The 19,387-nt window shown below is 45.8% G+C and overlaps 1 protein-coding gene across 1 annotated transcript in view; it reads right to left on the reverse strand.

The window, feature by feature from the left end:
* Nucleotides 1-1,526: 1,526 nt before the first annotated feature.
* Nucleotides 1,527-19,387, reverse strand: part of GALNT9 (polypeptide N-acetylgalactosaminyltransferase 9) — a 271,130-nt gene continuing 253,269 nt past the window's right edge. Inside the window, exons 10-11 of the mRNA XM_084820326.1 lie at nucleotides 3,408-3,575; nucleotides 1,527-1,673 (exon numbers count right to left, since the gene is read on the reverse strand). Of these exons, the coding sequence (XP_084676452.1) occupies nucleotides 1,527-1,673; nucleotides 3,408-3,575 (315 nt within the window). The remainder of the gene's footprint in view (nucleotides 1,674-3,407; nucleotides 3,576-19,387) is intronic.

Here is a 19,387-nt window from a genome sequence, read left to right on the forward strand (position 1 = left end):
ACTCTCTGGGGGCATCTCTACACCAGCCTAAAATCCTGCATTTAAAACCGGGCTTTCTGCTTCTGTTCTGAATGCAGGATGACAACGTGCTTCCTTTCCCCCCCTCCTTCTCCCTGTATCTGAGTCTTCCATGATCTTTCATTGATCTTGCTCCTCTTCTGGCCGCTTTTTAACTCTTTTCATGGAGGAAACTCAAGCAGAATACAACGGGGTAATTTGACAGCTCATGATCTGCGGTGTATTTAAAAAATGGAACAAAGGGAGTTTAGTGCAGGAGATGCCCTTGAGGTTCATGGCATCATGTAAAGAGCCTGCAAACCTCAGAGAGAGAGAGAGCCATCTCGATCACAGGATAAAAGCTCAGTGTGAAGAAGCCCTAGATTAGCAGGGCGAGGGGTGGGGGGCCACCAGCCAAACAGAGGCATTTCCAGCTGGCTTCCTTTGAAAGGTGCAGAACCATTTATTTTCCTTTTCGAATTTGTCCCTGGAGAAGAAAGGTACGTTTGTATCATCAGCACTGAAAATGTGTTACATCTGTCTCCATCCTCATTTTGAGTAGCAATGAATAATGTTGCCCTTGTTATAATGGAGACTCCCAGGCAAACACTCTGGAAACATAGTATATATTGGATTTTTTTTTTTTTTTGCAGTGTAATTTATTTACAGAGTATGTTGTTGTTGCTGTTGTTCAGAATAGTTAATCAGACATGCTGAAGTGATGGGATTCCCCAGTCTACTTGGATAGGAAGTACAGTAGAAAAGGCACATTGTTCTATTCACCATTGGAGTTGTGCATTAATCAGCAACTTAAAGCTAACAAATCCTTCTGCCAGAGGACTGTCTTCAATGAGGCAAGTGACCAATCTGTCTTCAAAACACATCCCCGATATGGCTGCTGTCCTGTTTCCTCGGGGAGAGTGGAAGCAACGTCTGGTTCGATGGTCCATTTGTTTATTTATTTTTCATCATCTCAAAAGGTCCCCAAAGTACGGATAGCTTGCACAAACCTTTTCTAGGTCACCTGAGGATATGAGGATAGGTTAGGCCTAGAATTCACTGAGGTGATAAATTCTGTGCTGGGGATCTGCCATTTCAGACTGTAGGCTGGGGGATCGTTTGATTGAATGCTCCTCCATATAAAACAATCTCCCTGAGCTTAGAAAAGTAGCATATCATGGATTCTAGTCTAGCATTGTCCCAGCCATGCTAGTTTTCTATATGCAGGGATTAAAAATAGAGGAACATTCAGTCATGTGAGCCCCTACTTGCAGTCTGAAATAGCACATCCCCAGCACAGCTGTATCATCCTTGTGGCCTTAGATGGGGTACCAGTCTCCATCATTGCTTAAACAAACAAACAAACAAACAAACAAAAACTTATCAGGTCCAGTCATTCACAACTCTGGTCATCTTCTCCTTCTGTCTTCTCACTACAGAAGTCCTTTTTCACCCAGTTCTCTTGGAGGGGCACCTACGTACTGGTCGAAGGAATCCAGAAGATAGAGCATCTTCTTCCCAGCCTGAAATCAATGTCTACCATGTTTTATCCAATTTCTGATCATCCATTTTTGCCCTGAGCATCTTTGTACTACTAATCGGAGCCCAAAATTGGCATCTTTTGACATTTCTACCTCTAGGCACCGGCCAGTGTCCCGGCTGATGATTGGACCATTCTGTAGGGAAGGGAAGAAGAAGGATACTGAAATCTTCTAAGTAGCAAACATAGGTTAACACGACAAAGTTACTAACCATGGGGAAGGGAAGGAAAAATAACTATAAAGAATTACAGCTGTGATCTCTACCATGGTGCCTCGGGGTACCAAGACACCTCTCTTTGCCCCACCAGACTCCCCGCCCTTCCTGATTTTTTATTTATTTTTTACGATTTGTAAACTTCTTATATTTTAAGTGGGAGGCTGGCATGCTGCAAAGTGATGTTCTGCCCCTGGCCCCATCTTTATTTGGGCTCAACAGAGTGATCATGTGTTTTGGAGCTCAGACCCCCACCTCTGCCTTGTACTTCAGCTCTTGTGCACATTACTTTTCTTGTAGTCTCACCAGATTGCCTTCTGGGAAATGAGTGTTTTGTGACCAGCCATGGTGAACATGGTAGCTATTTTATGAATGGGCCATCCCATCCCATGGCAGCCATTTTGTGAGAATGCTCATGACATTCTCTCAAAATTCTAAATGTGCCCAGTGTCCCCAAAAGCTGGGGGGGGGGGCTCTACATTAAAGAATATGATCATGTTGCTGGTTATAGCAAAAAGCCTGTTAATAAAGAAAGCAGAGAATTATTGTTATCTTGACAATAACAGTTGAAGGGCCACAGAGCCTTGTCAGAGCCCACTGACTCCTATCCTGGGTCCCCCTTATTTTTTTCCCATGGCCTGGCGCTCCTAGCAGTGTTAGGTGCTTGGATCAAGCCACCCTTTTCATTGCCCATAAACTGTGGTGTAACAGAGTCAGGGATCACAAGGATGCAGTGATAACACTTTGTGATTAGCAGGGACGATTACATCCTCTGCCGGTAGGGATGTATGGATTTGGTTAAACCCATTCTGTCTGTGTTTTGTGGAATGTAGGCATCTTTTGTTCCATCATCCATTCGCTGATGTAATTGGATTTTTTAATTTAGGGATGTACAAGAATTACATTCCTGTTTGCAAATGCGCAGTTGTGCAAGTGCGCAGTTGTGCAAATCCCCCAAAGTAAAAAGCCAGTCTGCAAGTCTGCAGAATCTGAACTCAGAAAAAGCTGATCTGCTGCAGAATCCACAGGTCAGATTCATACAAATCTGAACTCATTTGAAACCATTGCAGATTTCTCCCACATCCCTTTCTGCCATCCTGCTCAAGCTTCCCCATTCCCTCTGAGCTTAGCTTCAATCTTCATAGTAACTTGGGGTGGGGGTGAATTTTGCTAGAAACAATATATTGTCCCCTGTTGTGATGCAAACAGTTTGCCATGGCTTGGTCTTGAATGGGCAGTTAAGATCCATTAGCTTTCAGAAAGACCTGCTCCTGGTGGAGATGAAAACTGCTAGAACTGGTTGGGTTGATACGGATCAACACAGCTGCCTGAATCTTTTGGACTCTCCTTGGGGGTGTAGCTATGGGGACTTCTGTGATGAGAGCCTGCACTGAATTTCTGCCCCCCTCCCATTCCATGCATGACAACTGCTTCTGCATTCCTGATATGTTAGAACAAAACCAAACAACAACAGCTGTTGGCCAACCCAAGTACTCCAAGCATGTGAAGGTTCACATTTTCAATTTACGTAGGACACAATCCTATGCATGTTTAGACAGAAAAAAGTCGTACAACTCCCAGCATGCAATTTACCCACAATGTCCCTCACCTGTCATGTAAGAGCCCATACTTGTATCTATACCTGCCTGCCGTACCTGTGTGAAATCCCACAGTCTCTGTGCTGGCCTCAAAGTGTCTTCACATTTCTTCAGAGTAGGGGTCCTTCCTTTCCCATCGTCTATGAGACATTTCGAGTCAGGCAGGAATGCCGTCGATCCCAGGGGGCCCAGTTGTAGGAGTCCTTCAGAGCTGTAACGGACAAGCTGGAACCAAACCCAAACCAAATCAATATTGTAGTCAACTAAGCTGTGATACGTGTCTACAACAACCCAACGAAGAGATGCTGAAGGTCACGATCAACTGCCAATCATGCCTTTTGCCTTTGTAGAAATCTTTCCCCTAATCCCCTGTGGTGAATGGAATTTTGCACATGCTTAGAGAGACATTTCGTTATTCTTTTGTGTCTTTCAGGGATTAGCTCCGGCACTGAAAGGAGATTCTGGGGCACAGAGGTGGTGAACCCTAATGCATATGTGCTAACTTTTGAAAGAGATGCATTTTTGAGGCTCTGTCCTTGGGAATTCTCAGACCAATTCCTGTCTCCCACTGACCCGATAGTAAAGACATGACTGTGTGCATTGACATGTTCTGGTCACATTCATCAGAGAAAATGTGAAAAATGATTGCACTGATCACTGTGCCTGTTCTAAAAACAAAACACCTCTCTTCTTGAAATAACAGCAAAACTGGGATATTGTTTTTACTAGGAACCGCAATTAGGCTATTGGGAGTGACCCTGATCCATAAGGATGGTTGAGATCACAGGCAGTATTGCTAGGAATGGTGTGGGCGCCTGATTCCTTCTGGGAATCAGGTGGAACCCCCCCCCCGCCCACACTCCTGAGCCCCGCTCGCTGAGCCCCTGCCCCTGCTTGCCCCCTGTCCATGCTTGGTGAGTGGCCTGCACTCACCCTGGTGGCCTCATCAAGCTCTGTGGTAGCCAGTTTTTGAAAAATAAAATGGTGATAGCAAAAATGCACATATTTGCGTATGTGTGAAAATGCATTTTTGCAAATGCACATTGTGTGTGTGTGTGTGTGTAAATGCACATTTTTGCAAATGTGCATATCTGTGCATGCGTGAAAATGTGCACTTTTGCAAAAATGCACATTTCTGCCCATGCACAAATATTTGCATTCACAACATGCGCATTTCCGTGCATATGCAAATGTGCGCATTTTTGCCATCGCCATTTTATTTTTCAAAGAATGGCCACTGAGGAACTTGATGAGTCCACTGGCGTGAGTGCGGGCTGCTCGCTGAGCATGGGAGGGGCTCTAGCATGGTCTGGGGACCAGTGAACAGGGGCACGGGCTGGGCAGGCACCCGGAGAGCCTGAACGGGGGTGGATTCGCACGTCTATGAGACGTATTGTATTGTAGGGGTATTGAACCTTTTCAGCTTGAGGGGCAAATTCCATTTCAGAGAAGCTCTCGGGGCTGCATCCCTCCGGTGGGCAGAGCTGAAGGCAAAAGGGGTGGGGCCAACATCACAAAAATACCCCCAATACCAGCATATTTTAGCTTACATTTCCTGTTGCCAGTGACTAAGCCTTTGGAGAGGCATTTGAACCTTTTAGAATGAGGGGGGGGAGGAAGTGCACAGAAGCTGGGACACCACCAAGTGAACAGTGTTCAAGGGAAAAGGGGCCTGGCCAGGGGAATGGTATGGCTATTTGGTGAACCCTGGTGAGCCAGATAGGGACCTTAGGTCTAAGGTTCTGCTCTCCTGCAGTAATGAGTATTGGGTTGCAGTGTCAAACTGAAATGCAGTTTATTGTGAAGGGCACAGTAAAGGGCTAATGAGACTCATTCTAACAACCCCAGTAATAAATACACACATGGAACCTGCAACAAAATGTTGCAGTATGGAATGCTCCAGTTCATTGAACCAGTCAGCTATTCCTTCCTACAGGATACTCCATTCCATTCCTCCCCACTCCCAGTTTTCGATTCCTCCCCCTTCTCTCCACCAGTCAGGCAGCAATCTGCAGCCATTGTGTACACTTAGCCCTGTTTGGTGATTCCTTCCCCGTTGGCAGGTTTTCCGCTTTAGATTTTTGGGGGCTTCTGCAAATGTCAGTGCTCCCTCCAGCCTGCTGATACCTCCCTCTTGCGAATGGGTCGTGCTGTTTTGGCTCACAGCCTGAACATCAGATACAGAGGGAATGGTGTTGCGGAGTGTGGGGAGGGGGGACTCTATTGGTGCCAGAGTCCATGAAATATCCAGAAATTGATATATGGATATAATGGATATATAATGGATATATCCAGAAATATCCAGAAATCCAGAATCTATTGGTGCCAGAGTCCATGAAATATCCATAAATAGTCGTGAAGTGGAGTTGGACTAGGAAGAAAATGTATCAGGGGTAGGGATGGCGGAGAATTCTGTCACGGATTTCAGTGAGGCCGAATGCACTGGCATTCGGCCCCCCAAAACCCGTGGCGGAATGGCCTCCCACACCCCGCCACCCCACGGAATCTCCCCCAGGACGAAGCTTACCTGGGGCGGATGTTCCGACGGCGGTGGCTCCGGCAGTGGCTCCAGTGGCGGTGGCAGCTGGTCTCTCGGCCGGCTGCTGCAGCCAGCGGCCACCATAGAGGCCGCCATTTGCGTCCTGCCAGGCTGCCATGATAGGCTACATAAGTATTTACGTAGCCTATCACAGCAAAGAGCAGGGGCGCAAACGGCGTCCGCTACACCGTTTGCGCTGCTGCTCTTTCCATAATAGGCTACGTAAATACTTACATAGCCTATCATGGTAAAGGCAGCCATGCAAACGGCGTAGCGGCTGCCATTTGCACAGCTGCCGTTTGTGCCCCTGCTCTTTGCCATGATAGGCTACGTAAATACTTACGTAGCCTATCATGGCAGCCTGGCAGGACGCAAATGATGGCCGCAGCAGCCAGCCGTGGCTGGAACTCCAGCTGCAGACGGCCCTGGCCGGTGGCTCTGCAGAGCTGCCGCAGAGCAGAGCCGGCCCAGGGAGGATTCTGGGGGAAGGGTCGGAGTGCCTCCCCCCCCACCGCGAATCAAAGCTGCGAAAAGGTAAGTGACTTTCGTAGATCCCTAATCAGGGGCACATGCTATTATCTGTTGGAAGGCAGGGCTCTTGACTGCATCGGGATCTTGGTGAGGGGAGGTTAAAATCTCTCCCCCCCCCACCTGCACCCCAGTGATCCTGATCAAGATCTCTATTTCTTCACTACCACAAGATGTAGCGATGGCTGTCAACTTGGATGGCTTTAAAAAGGGATTAGACAATTTCAAGGAGGATAATGCTATAGAGCAATGATGGATGCACACACACATACTCGCACACATATTAAAACTCCGTTGTTAGTCTTTCTATATTTCAGATACATCTGCATCTGCATGTACGTCTCTGTCTCTGTGCATCTATCTGTCTGTCTGTCTGTCTGTCTGTCTGTCTGTCTGTCTGTCTGTCTATCTATCTATCTATCTATCTATCTTTCTTTCTATCTATCTATCTATCTATCTATCTATCTATCTATCTATCTATCTAATTTGCGTTCAGTATCATAGGCAGCATGTAGGTATTTATTTACTGCCTGATTAAAAGCAGCCATCGGCAAGATCACATCACTCTGAAAAAGTTGCACTGGTTACCAGTTACTTTCCAGGCCCAATTCAAGGTGTTGGTATTGACCTTCAAACCCTATATGGTTCCAGCCCAGTCTATCTTAAGGAGTGCCTCCAGCAACACCAGGGATGCCACACAATGAGATCAGCCTCGGTAGGCCTTCTGTCTGTCCCATCAGCCAGGACAGCTAGGCTGGTGAGGACTAGCGAGGGGGCCTTTTCTGTGTTGGCCCCCACTCTGTGGAATTCCCTCCCTAGTGACCTCTGCCATGCCCTTTCTCTGGTGAGCTTCCCCTGGGCTTTGAAAATCTGGCTGTTCAGGCTGGCGTTTGGGGTGGGCTAGGTTTTTTTCTTTAGAGCAATGTTGTTTTGTTCAGTTGATTATGTTGTATTTTGTGTTGTTATTCATATTGTACACCACCTAGAGTGGTTGGGTAGCTGGCCAGATGGGTGGCTAATAAATCTAATAAATAAATCTAATAAATAAATGAATGAATGAATCAATAAATATTTACTAGATTTGTATGCTACCCAACTTTATAAACTGCCCAGAGAGCTTTGGCTATGTGGCAGTTTAGAAATATTATCCATCATCATCAACAACAACTGGCAAATGCCCATGGGGTGGTTTACAATTCTAAAACCAAACAACAACAAAACAACAACAAGAACAAAACAGCAACAATCACAACACAAATGTTTCAAAATAATAAAATATTAGACATTGGAACATTCATTTAAAAAAGAAAAGGAAAAAACACATCGAGAAACCAGTAGTAAAATTAAGAACCAAAGCAAGCAGACTAAAGATTCAATGCCTGCCGAAACAGGAAGGTCTTAATGCGGCATCTAAATGTATACAAAGGAGTAGTCTGCCTCTGTATGCCAGTTGGTGGGGACCATGGGTGGGAGGGTGCTGTTGCACTCGTGTCCTGCTTGTGAGTTTCCCATTGGGGCATCTGGTTGCTCGTGGTGCAAACAGCATGCTCGACTAAGTAAACCTTTGGCCTGATTTAGCACAGCTCTTCTTACATTCTTCAGTCTGCAGTCCTATGTACACTTACCTGAGAGCAAGCCGCATTGAACACAATGGGACTTGCTTCTGAGCAAATGTATGTAGGATGGTGCTGGATCTAGGGAAGTCTGGACCAGACTTCAGGTTTGCAGGATCTAGTGTTTTCTTTTCACTAGAACTCTGAGATGCACGAACTGGAGCCAGTTGCAAAATAGTGGCTCAGGAGGGCAGACCTATGCTAGGAATGAAGGAACAGGGTGCCTCTGGACACATGCTCAGTCCAGGAATTTGTGATCACTAACCAGAACCAAGCTCAGAAGTCCTTTCATACAAAAATCAATTCCTGGTACCCCGCCCCCAGTGTTCTTTTTCAACAACCTAATGTGTGTTGTGTGTTATTTAGTTGTTGTTCTTACTAGACAGTTGGGAGTCAGAAATCCTTGCTGATCTATCTATCATCTATCTATCTATCTATCTATCTATCTATCTATCTATCTATCCATCCATCCTATCATCTATCCATCCATCCTATCATCCATCCATCCATCTATCTAATCTATCATCTATCTATCTATCTATCTATCTATCTATCTATCTATCTATCTATCTATCAGCTATCCATCCATCCTATCATCTATCTATCCATCCTATCATCCATCTATCTATCTATCTATCTATCTATCTATCTATCATCTATCTATCTATCCTATCTATCATCTATCCATCCATCCTATCATCTATCCATCCATCCTATCATCCATCCATCCATCTATCTAATCTATCATCTATCTATCTATCTATCTATCTATCTATCTATCTATCTATCAGCTATCCATCCATCCTATCATCTATCTATCCATCCTATCATCCATCTATCTATCTATCTATCTATCTATCTATCTATCTATCTATCATCTATCTATCTATCTATCTATCTATCTATCTATCCTATCTATCATCTATCCATCCATCCTATCATCCATCCATCCATCCATCTATCTAATCTATCATCTATCTATCTATCTATCTATCTATCTATCTATCTATCTATCTAATCTATCATCTATCCATCCATCCTATCATCTATCTATCCATCCTATCATCCATCCATCCATCTATCTAATCTATCATCTATCTATCTATCTATCTATCTATCTATCTATCTATCTATCCTATCTATCATCTATCCATCCATCCTATCATCTATCTATCCATCCTATCATCCATCCATCCATCCATCCATCCATCCATCCATCCATCCATCTAATCTATCTATCTATCTATCTATCTATCTATCTATCTATCTATCTATCTATCTATCTATCCTATCTATCATCTATCCATCCATCCTATCATCTATCTATCCATCCTATCATCCATCCATCTATCTATCTAATCTATCATCTATCTATCTAATCTGTCATCTATCTATCTATCTATCTATCTATCTATCTATCTATCTATCTATCTATCTATCCTATCTATCATCTATCCATCCATCCTATCATCCATCCATCCATCCATCCATCCATCCATCTATCTATCTATCTAATCTATCAACTATCTAATCTATCATCATCATCATCATCATCATCTCTCTCTCTCTCTCTCTCTCTCTCTCTCTCTCTCTCTCAGCTATCATAATTTATCATACAGGTCACAGGATCCAGCTTTGCTCAGTGAAGGATTTGTATTGCCTGAGTGCAGAATTTTCATATATATTTAGCATGGAATGAAAATAGCCTTGCCTGTAATTAAACAAAGGTCCCATAATGGCATCTGTTACTTCAGGATATTTGGGGGGGGGGAAGCAAGAAAAGGGTGGTGGTGCGGGGGACGTTTATGCCTAACACAACCAGCACATAGTATGCTAATTTTTCCTGTAGGAGTCCAACACCCTTTGGAATTTATTCTTTGTTCTCCTGTTTTAAATGACTACATTGCATGTTGGAAACTGATCTCCATAAAGGGACCATCTGCAGAGCTACGGCAAGGCAGGCAGCAGGAGGCAGGGAAACTGAACTCTCTGCAGGGATGCAAGGAATATATATATATATATATATATATATATATGGGAAAGGAGTGTAAAAGTAAGTGAGCAAACATGTGCAATGGTTTCTGGCAGCATTTCTCAAACGTTTTGAACTTCCCATGTTGAGGCTTGCTCCTGTGAGGGGCAAAACAAGCTTTGGGAGGGATTTCTGCGTTCAGCCAGCTCTGGAAGGAGGCAGGCATGCAAGCAGTGATTTGGCGGAGCAAGGGCTTACAGAGATGCAGCCCTGGCGCATTTTTATCAGCAGGGATGCTAACAACGTCGGCTACCCCACTCCGAATCCCCAATTCGCCCCGAGTTTAGCTGCCTGCAATCCACAAAGCAGTTAGGCAGGACTTGCATTTTCCCAACAGGAAGGTATTTGCTGTTGCAAGGCAAAGTCTTTTGGGGTGGCTCGGTCTGGAATGAGCAATTAAGACCCATTAGCTTGACCAAATCCTGGTCCTGGTGAAGATAAACATGCCAGAACTTGTTTGTTAAGGTGGCCTGAATTTTTGGACTCTCCTTGGGGACACGGCTATGGGGACTGTTACAATGACCATGCTCCCTTCAGAATTCACCACTGCACTCAAGGGTGGCAATTGGTGGGTGAACCACACGTTGCACTTGCACTGCATCGCTGACACCTCCAGGAACTGACACACTTTGGCCATCCACCACAGATCTGTTTAATCCTCTTTTAGAGCCATCTATGCCAGAGGCAATCACCGCTCCATAAGTGAATCATGCCTTCTGTGAAGAAGTATTTTCATTAGCCTTTCTCAGTGTCTTTCTCCAGACGTTTTAGTCCGCATTTTTAAAAAATGTATTAATTCGTTCACAGATCCATGTCAGAGAATTTCTATACTGCTTTCTATTTTCAAAATCCCAAAGCATTTTACAAGATGAACTTATGATAAAATGCAGTAAAACAAATCATTAATACATGGATGAAAGAATGATAGCGATAATACCATCTCATTAAAATAGCCAGGGGTAGCTGATGATGCTACCGGTAAGGGAAATGCTTGGGTAAACAAGCATGTCTGCAGTTGTTGGCAGAAGTACTCAGCACTAGGAGTCCATCTGATCTCAGCGTGGAGATCATTCCACATGGCGGGTGCCACGACTGAGAAGGCCTTCCACTACACCCAGGGCTGGTCCTGCCGTTAGGCAAATGAGGCAATCGCCTCAGGCAGCAAATGCTGGGAGGGAACAGAAATGTTTTGGAGGAGAGAGCCGTGTACCATGCAGCCTACTATGCAACTCCTAAGCTAGCCCACTGCCTTCAGGTGTAATGGAGGACACTATTCCATCTTCAGTGTTGAAGGCAGATTCATTGGCCAGTCCTGTTGGCTTTTTGTACCTGGAATGGGAGGGGTGCCATGTTGTTCTTTGCCTCAGGCAGCAAAATGTCTCGGACCAACCCTGATCCACACCATGGCCAAATTAGTCTCAGTATGCCAGGGTACAGTAAGCAAGCCCTCTCACATACAATGCAGAGACCAAGGTGGCCTATATGGGAGAAGGCAACCTCTCAGATAACCTGATCCTGAGCTGTTTCGGCCCTGGGGTCTTATGAACCAGCAGTAATGCCTTGAACATGGTTCGGCAGCTAACTGGCAGCAAGTGCAGAGCTTTCAGCACAGGAATCATATGTGTATGGTAAGAACCTTTGTAGAAGAGCTTTCCCAGTTGGATGACACCGTCCTTACCCCCCAGCCATTGTGAGCTCCTCCTTTATTGTTCCATGAGCTTGCTCTTATTTGTTTATTTCGCTAATACGTTTTTCAGCTGCTTTTAAGAGCTATACACTAGACGTAAGATCCCTGCATTGAGTTGGTGGTGCAGCTAGGGCTGGAACATGCAACCAAAGTCCAGAATCCCATAGCCCAGCTCCCCTCCCCCTGACCCCCCAGAGAGCAGCAGTGAAGAAGGCATCAGGGTGACCGAAGCAAGCTCCATTTTATTCCCATGGTCATGATGGTGCTTATGAATTAAGGGCGTAATACTATTCATGTTTAGACAGAAAAAAGTCCGTGCTGGCTGGGAAATGTTGGGAGTTGTAGGACTTTTTTCTGTCTAAACATGCATAGGATTGTGCCCTAAGTCAAATGAAAATGTGAACCTTCACATGCTTGGAGTATTTGGGTTGGCCAACAGTTGTTGTTATTTGGTTTTGTTCTAACGTATCAAGAACGCAGAAACAGTTGTCATGCATGGAATGGGGTGGGGGGAGAAATGCTAGTTGTGAGCCTCACAACTGACATAGTACACACAGCCATCTAACCCTCCCCCCCGCATAAGACCATTAAGTCTGGGGTCTAAAATTTCCTCACTGCAGCCCTGGATTGAACAGGGGGTTGGATAACCTCCAAGGTACCTCCAGTTCTAAAATCGGATGATTGTAATTTCTTACAAAGCTGGAACAAAGAGGCAAGTTCTAGATCAGCTTCCCACAGCCTGTGCCCTCGAGAAGTTTGGAACTACACCCCTCATAATCCTTGACCATTGGTCATGCTGGCTGGGGCTCATGGGAGTTGCAGTTCAAAGCAGGTTGGGGAAAGCTGTTCTAGGTGATAAAGAACCATAGATTTTAGAAAACAGAATCTAGCAAATTACGGTTGCTCCTTTGAAAGCTATCTTGGCCAGGCAGCAGTTTTTCCTTTCTTTCCCTTATGTCATTTAATGCCACTCTCCATGTGGCTTTTTGGAATCCATCTGCCCCCTCCATTTCCGCCATTCACAAATCATCTGTGGCAAGAAAAGATGAGCTGCATCAAGAGGTGACTTTTTATCTGAGCCGAGCATCCCCCCCCCACCCCGATCATGACAGTTGGGATTGCTCGTATGTGGCCATGTTAATTAATGATTACAATGCTGGAAAACTTCTATTATCTCACCACAATTTTACAAAACTAATTTGGTGCAAGGGCTGCAGCTGCACCAGCCTCACTCAGGGGTGTTCAGGCACAGAACATGAAAGGGGTTGACAGCCAGCAGCAGATGCTATTCAACAAGCATACGGGTAAATGCAGCTCTCGCTTCCTCATGTGAAGGTACGTCCTTGGCGACTACTGGGTTGAATCCAGTCAGGGCCATGGTTGGGTAGGCATGGCTGGGCCCTGGCCAAGGGCCCACACTCCAGCAGGGCCCCACTGGCAAAGCCCCCTGGATTTGCTCCTTCTTTTCTCCAACCTGTATGCTCACCTTCCTCTCGCTCCGGCCCAGACAACAGCGGTGGTGAGAAGGAGGAGGAGGGGATGCCACGGCCTGCTTGCTCCCTGGCTCTGTGCCTGTCATGCAAGCGGGTGGTACCTGTCACAATCCCTTGGCCCCCACCTTCCTCATGCACACACACAAGAAGAGAGGCTTCAGTCTCACGCCTTTAATTCACTATCAACAGGCTCATTACAGATGCAAATCCCTGAAGACTCTCAGGCTACAAAGGAATGGCAGCAGGGAATCCAAATGGGAGCTATGATATTGCTAACAGTTTGAACAGGGATTTGCTGGCTAGAATAACTTAGGGAGGGAAACCCCTCCCTTCCACTTATGCTCCCCTACGTCGACCCTCATGCACCGCCAACTGGGTTGACTGTCTGAGCTCCGCCTCTAACTTTTCCCACTTCACTCTGCGCCACAGTCTAGCATCCCTCAGGTCACACCCTGTGCTCTCCTCCTCCTCCTCCTGCATTCTCTGGGGGGTGGGGCTTCAGGCCCAGCCATCTGGGTGTTAGCATCCTGAGAAACACGCCTATCCATATCTGAACTCGCTTGGGAAGGTGCCTCCCCTGGTTCTGGCTGTTCCCCTTCTGAATCTGAACTGCTAACTATCTCCATATGCTCAGAAACAATCCCGACAGGTACCAATGATGAGAAAGGAGGAAGAGTAAGAGCAGCTGGTGACAATGGTGCCGAGAACGCAGACTCGCTGAGGGAGGGGGTCCACTGAGGATGCCTTTCCCAAGGTCCTCAAAAACCTGGAGCCAGCACTAAATCAAATGGGTTGTATCTCATGTTCGTCTATGTGAAGTCCCAGTCATTTGAATAGGTCTACTCTAAGTAGGATTAACATTGGATACAATCCATTGAAAATACAACCTCTGCCCACCTGAAGCTGATTGGAATGCGCGAAGAGAAAATTTACATATGCCTGCTGCATTCAGTGGTCTTTTCAGTGCCAACCCCACATCTGTGGAACTCCCTCCCAAGTGATGTACATTAGGATCCTTCTCTGTTTTTCTAAGGGCCGTAAAGACTACCACAAGGTCTAGTGATGGCCACCGGTTGGATGGCTTTAAAAAGGGGATTGGACAAATTCAAGGAGGATTTGGCTATCAATGACAACTACTCATGATGGCTACATGCTACCTCCAGGATCCACCTGGCCGACTTCAGTAACCGAACTCAATCCAAAAGGCAGCATGCCACACAAGAGAAGTCACGAGAACAGCGGCACTGCAGGAAAATGAAAAACTGCTCCAGCTGAGTCAAGGAGGTTCAAGTCACACAGGTAAAGGGTGGCCAGCCCCTCTCATCAATGACAGATAGCTTCTGGATGATGGACCCAGAAGCATTCATCTATGGAAGCAGACTTAGCAGGGCCAATTAAGCTTTTTGCTTAGTAATCTCATATCAGAGGATAGTGGGACTGGCTACCTGGAGAAACTGATTGGCTTAAAATGTGGTAGAGGAAAGATGTATATACAAGCATTTTTTTATTATTATAAACTGCCCCAAAGGCACTTGTCTAGTATATAAATCATCACCATTATCATGTTTATTTCAGCAAACAAACAAACCCTGTGTTCTTGGCTTAGTCCTACTTTTCCATAGAGATAAGACACTCCTCTCATTTGTCTCAATAGGGAAGGTCTGAGTTCATTAGGTCTGAAGGGAAGGTCTGAATAGGGAATGTCTGAGTTCATCAGTAGGGAAGGTCTCATCACAATTGTCTGAATAGGGAAGGTCCGAGTTCATGAGGTCTGAAGGGAAGATCTGAGTTCATTTGTCTGAATAAGGAAAGTCTGAGTTCATTTTGCAAGCTCCCAAGGCAAAAGGGAGAGGTGATCACAGAAGTCAATGAAAGAATCAATGAAAGTGATGTTAAAAAGTTTTAAAAGACTTGCCCTGCTGTTGTCAATCCCAATCTAAAGACAGTCCGGCATCCCCTTATTGTAAGTTGTGGTTAGGAGGTGTGTGTGTGTGTGTGTGTGTGAGAGAGAGAGAGAGAGAGAGAGAGAGAGAACAAGCATGAAAGAGAAACCACTATTTTGTTGTTATTGAGAATTAGAAATGAGAATTAGAAACCCTTGCTGACCTACTGCAAATCATCTAGCTATCTACCAGTAGATCCTGCTCTAACCCTATAGCACCATTCACATTGGCAGCACTCTCTAATTAATTAATTACAGAAGATGGAATAGATCAGAGGGCAGATCATCCAGTGGTTAGGGATGGAGTCAGTAGATCTATCCAATAGTCAGGGATGATAGGAGTTGTAGTCTAGAACATCGGGAGGGCACCAGGTTGACTACCCCTGGAAGAGGTAATGCTACTCCTTTACCTAGCTTGGTATGACCTCACAGCCCTTCCAAATGAAAAAAGCTTGCAGGTATTAGGGATGTCCATCACCAGGAAATCTGGCCCTTTGGGGGCTTGCCAGACTTCCATGGTGCATACGACTGGGCTTGGGTTTTCTAGGCGATATGCAGGTTTTCCCTGATTCCGGGGATGACGACGACTACTACTACTAGTCTTGGCTGTAATCTGTACAAACAGAGATTTGCACAAATCACATCAGCAATGTGTGGAAATTTGCATAATTTGCACAAATTGCACAACCTGTGCAAATTGTGCCCGTAGTTTGCACAAATTCAAAGCCACTGAAAACCCGCCGGCTGCCCCCACTCACTGCAGACCAAGTCAGGCCAGCTGTGTGTTTATTTTGCACAAAGCGCAGTACTGATGACTAACCCTGACCCTGTTCTTTTGGTCACAAGGAAAGTGGTGGAAGTAACTGAATACGAGGTGAACATTGTCACTGTCTCACTAAACAGGACTCTACATGAGATGAGAGCCTCATTTGAATCCAATTAAGCATCCCTGTCCTCCTTCCCCCATCCCAATTGATTAGAGAGAGGCTAAACGTGCTGAGGAACACGCCAAGGCAGCCCTGCACATGAGCGTGCCGAAGATGGACACTTTGACAGTAACTACAGAGCATTCAGCCATCTCGGGCAAGACAATTAAAAACGGAAGATTGCATTTTTGCCCCTTTCTCCCTGCCTTCACTATTAATGTTCAAATTGCCTCCCAATCCAAACCAATTGCTCGTATGGCTCAACTTCAGGTAATTGTTTGGCAGGTGATAAGGTCAGAATTATTTATGCATGAATGCATGAGTGACAATTCATTAAGGCTGTTCCAATTTGGACGGCACATCAGAAAGTGCTAACATGGCATTACGGGAGGAGGTTTACGCAGGGGGTGGTGCGGCTGGTGGAACCATCTGGGATTTAATTGGTATCTGACATCATTAAAAATATATATAATCAGGCAGAACAACAGAAGTATGATCCAAAGATATTTTCTTTTAAAACCTCTATGCACATGGAAATACATACATACATACATGCATATTTAACTTCAGTAGTTAGGGCAAAATGCAAAATAACATTTTTCAGTGGTGGTTGTGGGGGGTTAAATAAATGATTCAAAAGCATGCCTGGAAATAATAATATGGGCTGAAATTTCCCTGGAGGCTGGTTAAGATTAAAACTGTGGATTAAACACTGAGCCCAGATTGAAGGGACGAGAAAGGGGGTGGTGTTAATAAAGACCTAAATCACCTGGGTGGGATTATTATTGGGGGTGGTGAGTAATGGGCAGAGCAGGGTGATCAGGATGGTGATGGTGTCTGGAAAGCAAGCCCCCCCCCCATGGAATAGTTGCAAGAGCTAGCTAGGTTTAGCCCAGAGAAGAGAAGATTGAGGGGAGACACGATTGTTGTTGTTCAGTCGTTCAGTCGTGTCCGACTCTTCGTGACCCCATGGACCATAGCACGCCAGGCCTTCATGTCCTCCGCTCTCTCCTGGAGTGTGCTCAAGTTCATATTCATTGCATCTGTGATGCTATCTAGCCATCTCATCCTCTGCCGTCCCCTTCTCCTTTTGCCTTCAGTCTTTCCCAGCATCAGGGTCTTTTCCAGAGAGTTTTCTCTTTGCATTAGGTGGCCAAAATAGTTGAGCTTCAGCTTCAGTATCTGTCCTTCCAATGAGCACTCAGGGTTGATTTCCTTTAGGATGGACTAATTTGACCTCCTTGCAGTCCAGGGCACTCGTAAGAGTCTTCTCCAGCAACACAGGTCGAAATCATCAATTCTTCGGTGCTCAGCCTTCCTTATAGTCCAGCTCTCACAGCCATACATTGCTACTGGGAAAACCATAGCTTTGATTATACAGACCTTTGTCGGCAAGGTGATGACTCTGCTTCTTACTATGCTGTCTAGGTTTGCTATAGCTTTCCTCCCAAGGAGCAAGCGTCTTTTAATTTCATGGCTACTGTCACCATCTGCGGTGATCTTGCAGCCCAAGAACATAAAATCTGTCACTGCTTCCATTTCTTCCCCTTCTATATGCCAGGAAGTGATGGGGCCAGATGCCATGATCTTAGTTTTTTTAATGTTGAGTTTCAAACCAGCTTTTGCACTCTCCACTTTCACCCTCAACAAGAAGCTCTTTAGATCCTCTTCACTTTCTGCCATTAGGGTGGTATCGTCTGCGTATCTGAGGTTGTTGATAATTCTCCCGGCAATCTTAATTCTGACCTGTGATTCATCCAACCCTGCGTTTCTCATGATGTACTCTGCATGTAAGTTAAATAAGCAGGATGACAATATGCAGCCTTGTTGTACTCCTTCCCAATTTTGAACCAATCGGTTGTTCCATGTCTGGTTCTTACTATTGCTTCTTGACCCTCGTACAGGTTTCTCAGGAGACAGGTAAGGTGGTCTGGTACCCCCATCACTTTAAGAATTTGCCACAGTTTGTTGTGATCCACACAATCAAAGGCTTTAGTGTAGTCAATGAAGCAGAAATAGACATTTTTCTGGAATTCTCTTGCTTTCTCCATGATCCAGCAAAAGTTGGCGATTTGATCTCTAGTCCCTCTGCCTCTTCAAAACCCCGCTTGTACTTCCAGTAATTCTTGGTTTGCATACTGCTGAAGCCTGGCTTGTAGGATTTTGAGCATAACCTCGCTGGCATGTGAAATGAGCGCAATTGTGCGGTAGTTTGAACACTCTTTGGCATTGCCCTTCTTTGGAACTGGAATGTAAACTGACCTTTTCCAGTCCTGTGGCCACTGTTGAGTGTTCCAAAGTTGTTGGCATATTGAGTGCAGCACTTCAACAGCATCATCTTTTAGGATTTTAAATAGCTCACCTAGAATACTGTCATCTCTGCTAGCTTTGTTGTTAGTAATGCTTGCTAAGGCTAGGAGTGCACGAAAGCCACTTACCTGGTCTCGCAGCTTGCTTCGCGGTGGGGGGGAGGCGCTTCACTGCTCCCCTCGAAGTTCAGGCCAGGGGGGGGAGGCTTCCTGCCTCGCCCGGCCGAAATTCAGGCCGGGGAGGAGGCTTCCTGCCTCACCTGGCCGAAATTCAGGCCGGGGAGGAGGCGCCTCGCCTTGCCCGGCCGCGAAATAAAAAGTTAAAAAAAAACCCCGCCCCTGTGATAGGCTACATGACGATTAACGTAGCCTATCATGGCTAGATCTGCAAAGTCAGCGTTGCCCTTATTTTCGCCGTAGTCTACGTAATCTTTACATAGACTACAGCGACCAAATAAGGAACGTGAATGGCAGCTCCCTATGGGGGCCGCCATTAGCCGTATGCGCTTTTTTTTTTTTAAGTCACCTGTGATAGGCTACGCGACGATTTACGTAGCCTATCATGGCTGACTTTGCAAATCTAGCCATGATAGGCTACGTTAATCGTCACATAGCCTATCACGGGGGCTTTTTTTTTTTTTTACTTTTATTGGAATGGCGGCGGTGGCAGCCGGTCAAAAGACCGGCTGCCGCCTCTGCCCCTGTCGAAGACCTGACGAACCGCCGCCGGGACCTGCCGCTGGGAGGGACATTCGGGAAAGGTAAGTCCCGTCCCGGGGGGGGCGCGGGAGGCGGGGGGGTGCAGAGAATTTCTCCCCGAAACTACTTCGGGGGGCTGAACACGTTGGCACTCGGCCCCCTGAAGTTTCGGGGAGAAATTCTCCCCCATCCCTAGCTAAGGCCCACTTGACTTCACTCTTGAGGATGTCCGGCTCAAGTTCAGTGACTACACTATCATGGCTATCAGG

Source organism: Heloderma suspectum, chromosome 13 (genome assembly GCF_057233095.1).
Source record: "Heloderma suspectum isolate Gila_16-S chromosome 13, 16-S_ref, whole genome shotgun sequence".
Classification (NCBI taxonomy): Eukaryota; Metazoa; Chordata; class Lepidosauria; order Squamata; family Helodermatidae; genus Heloderma; species Heloderma suspectum.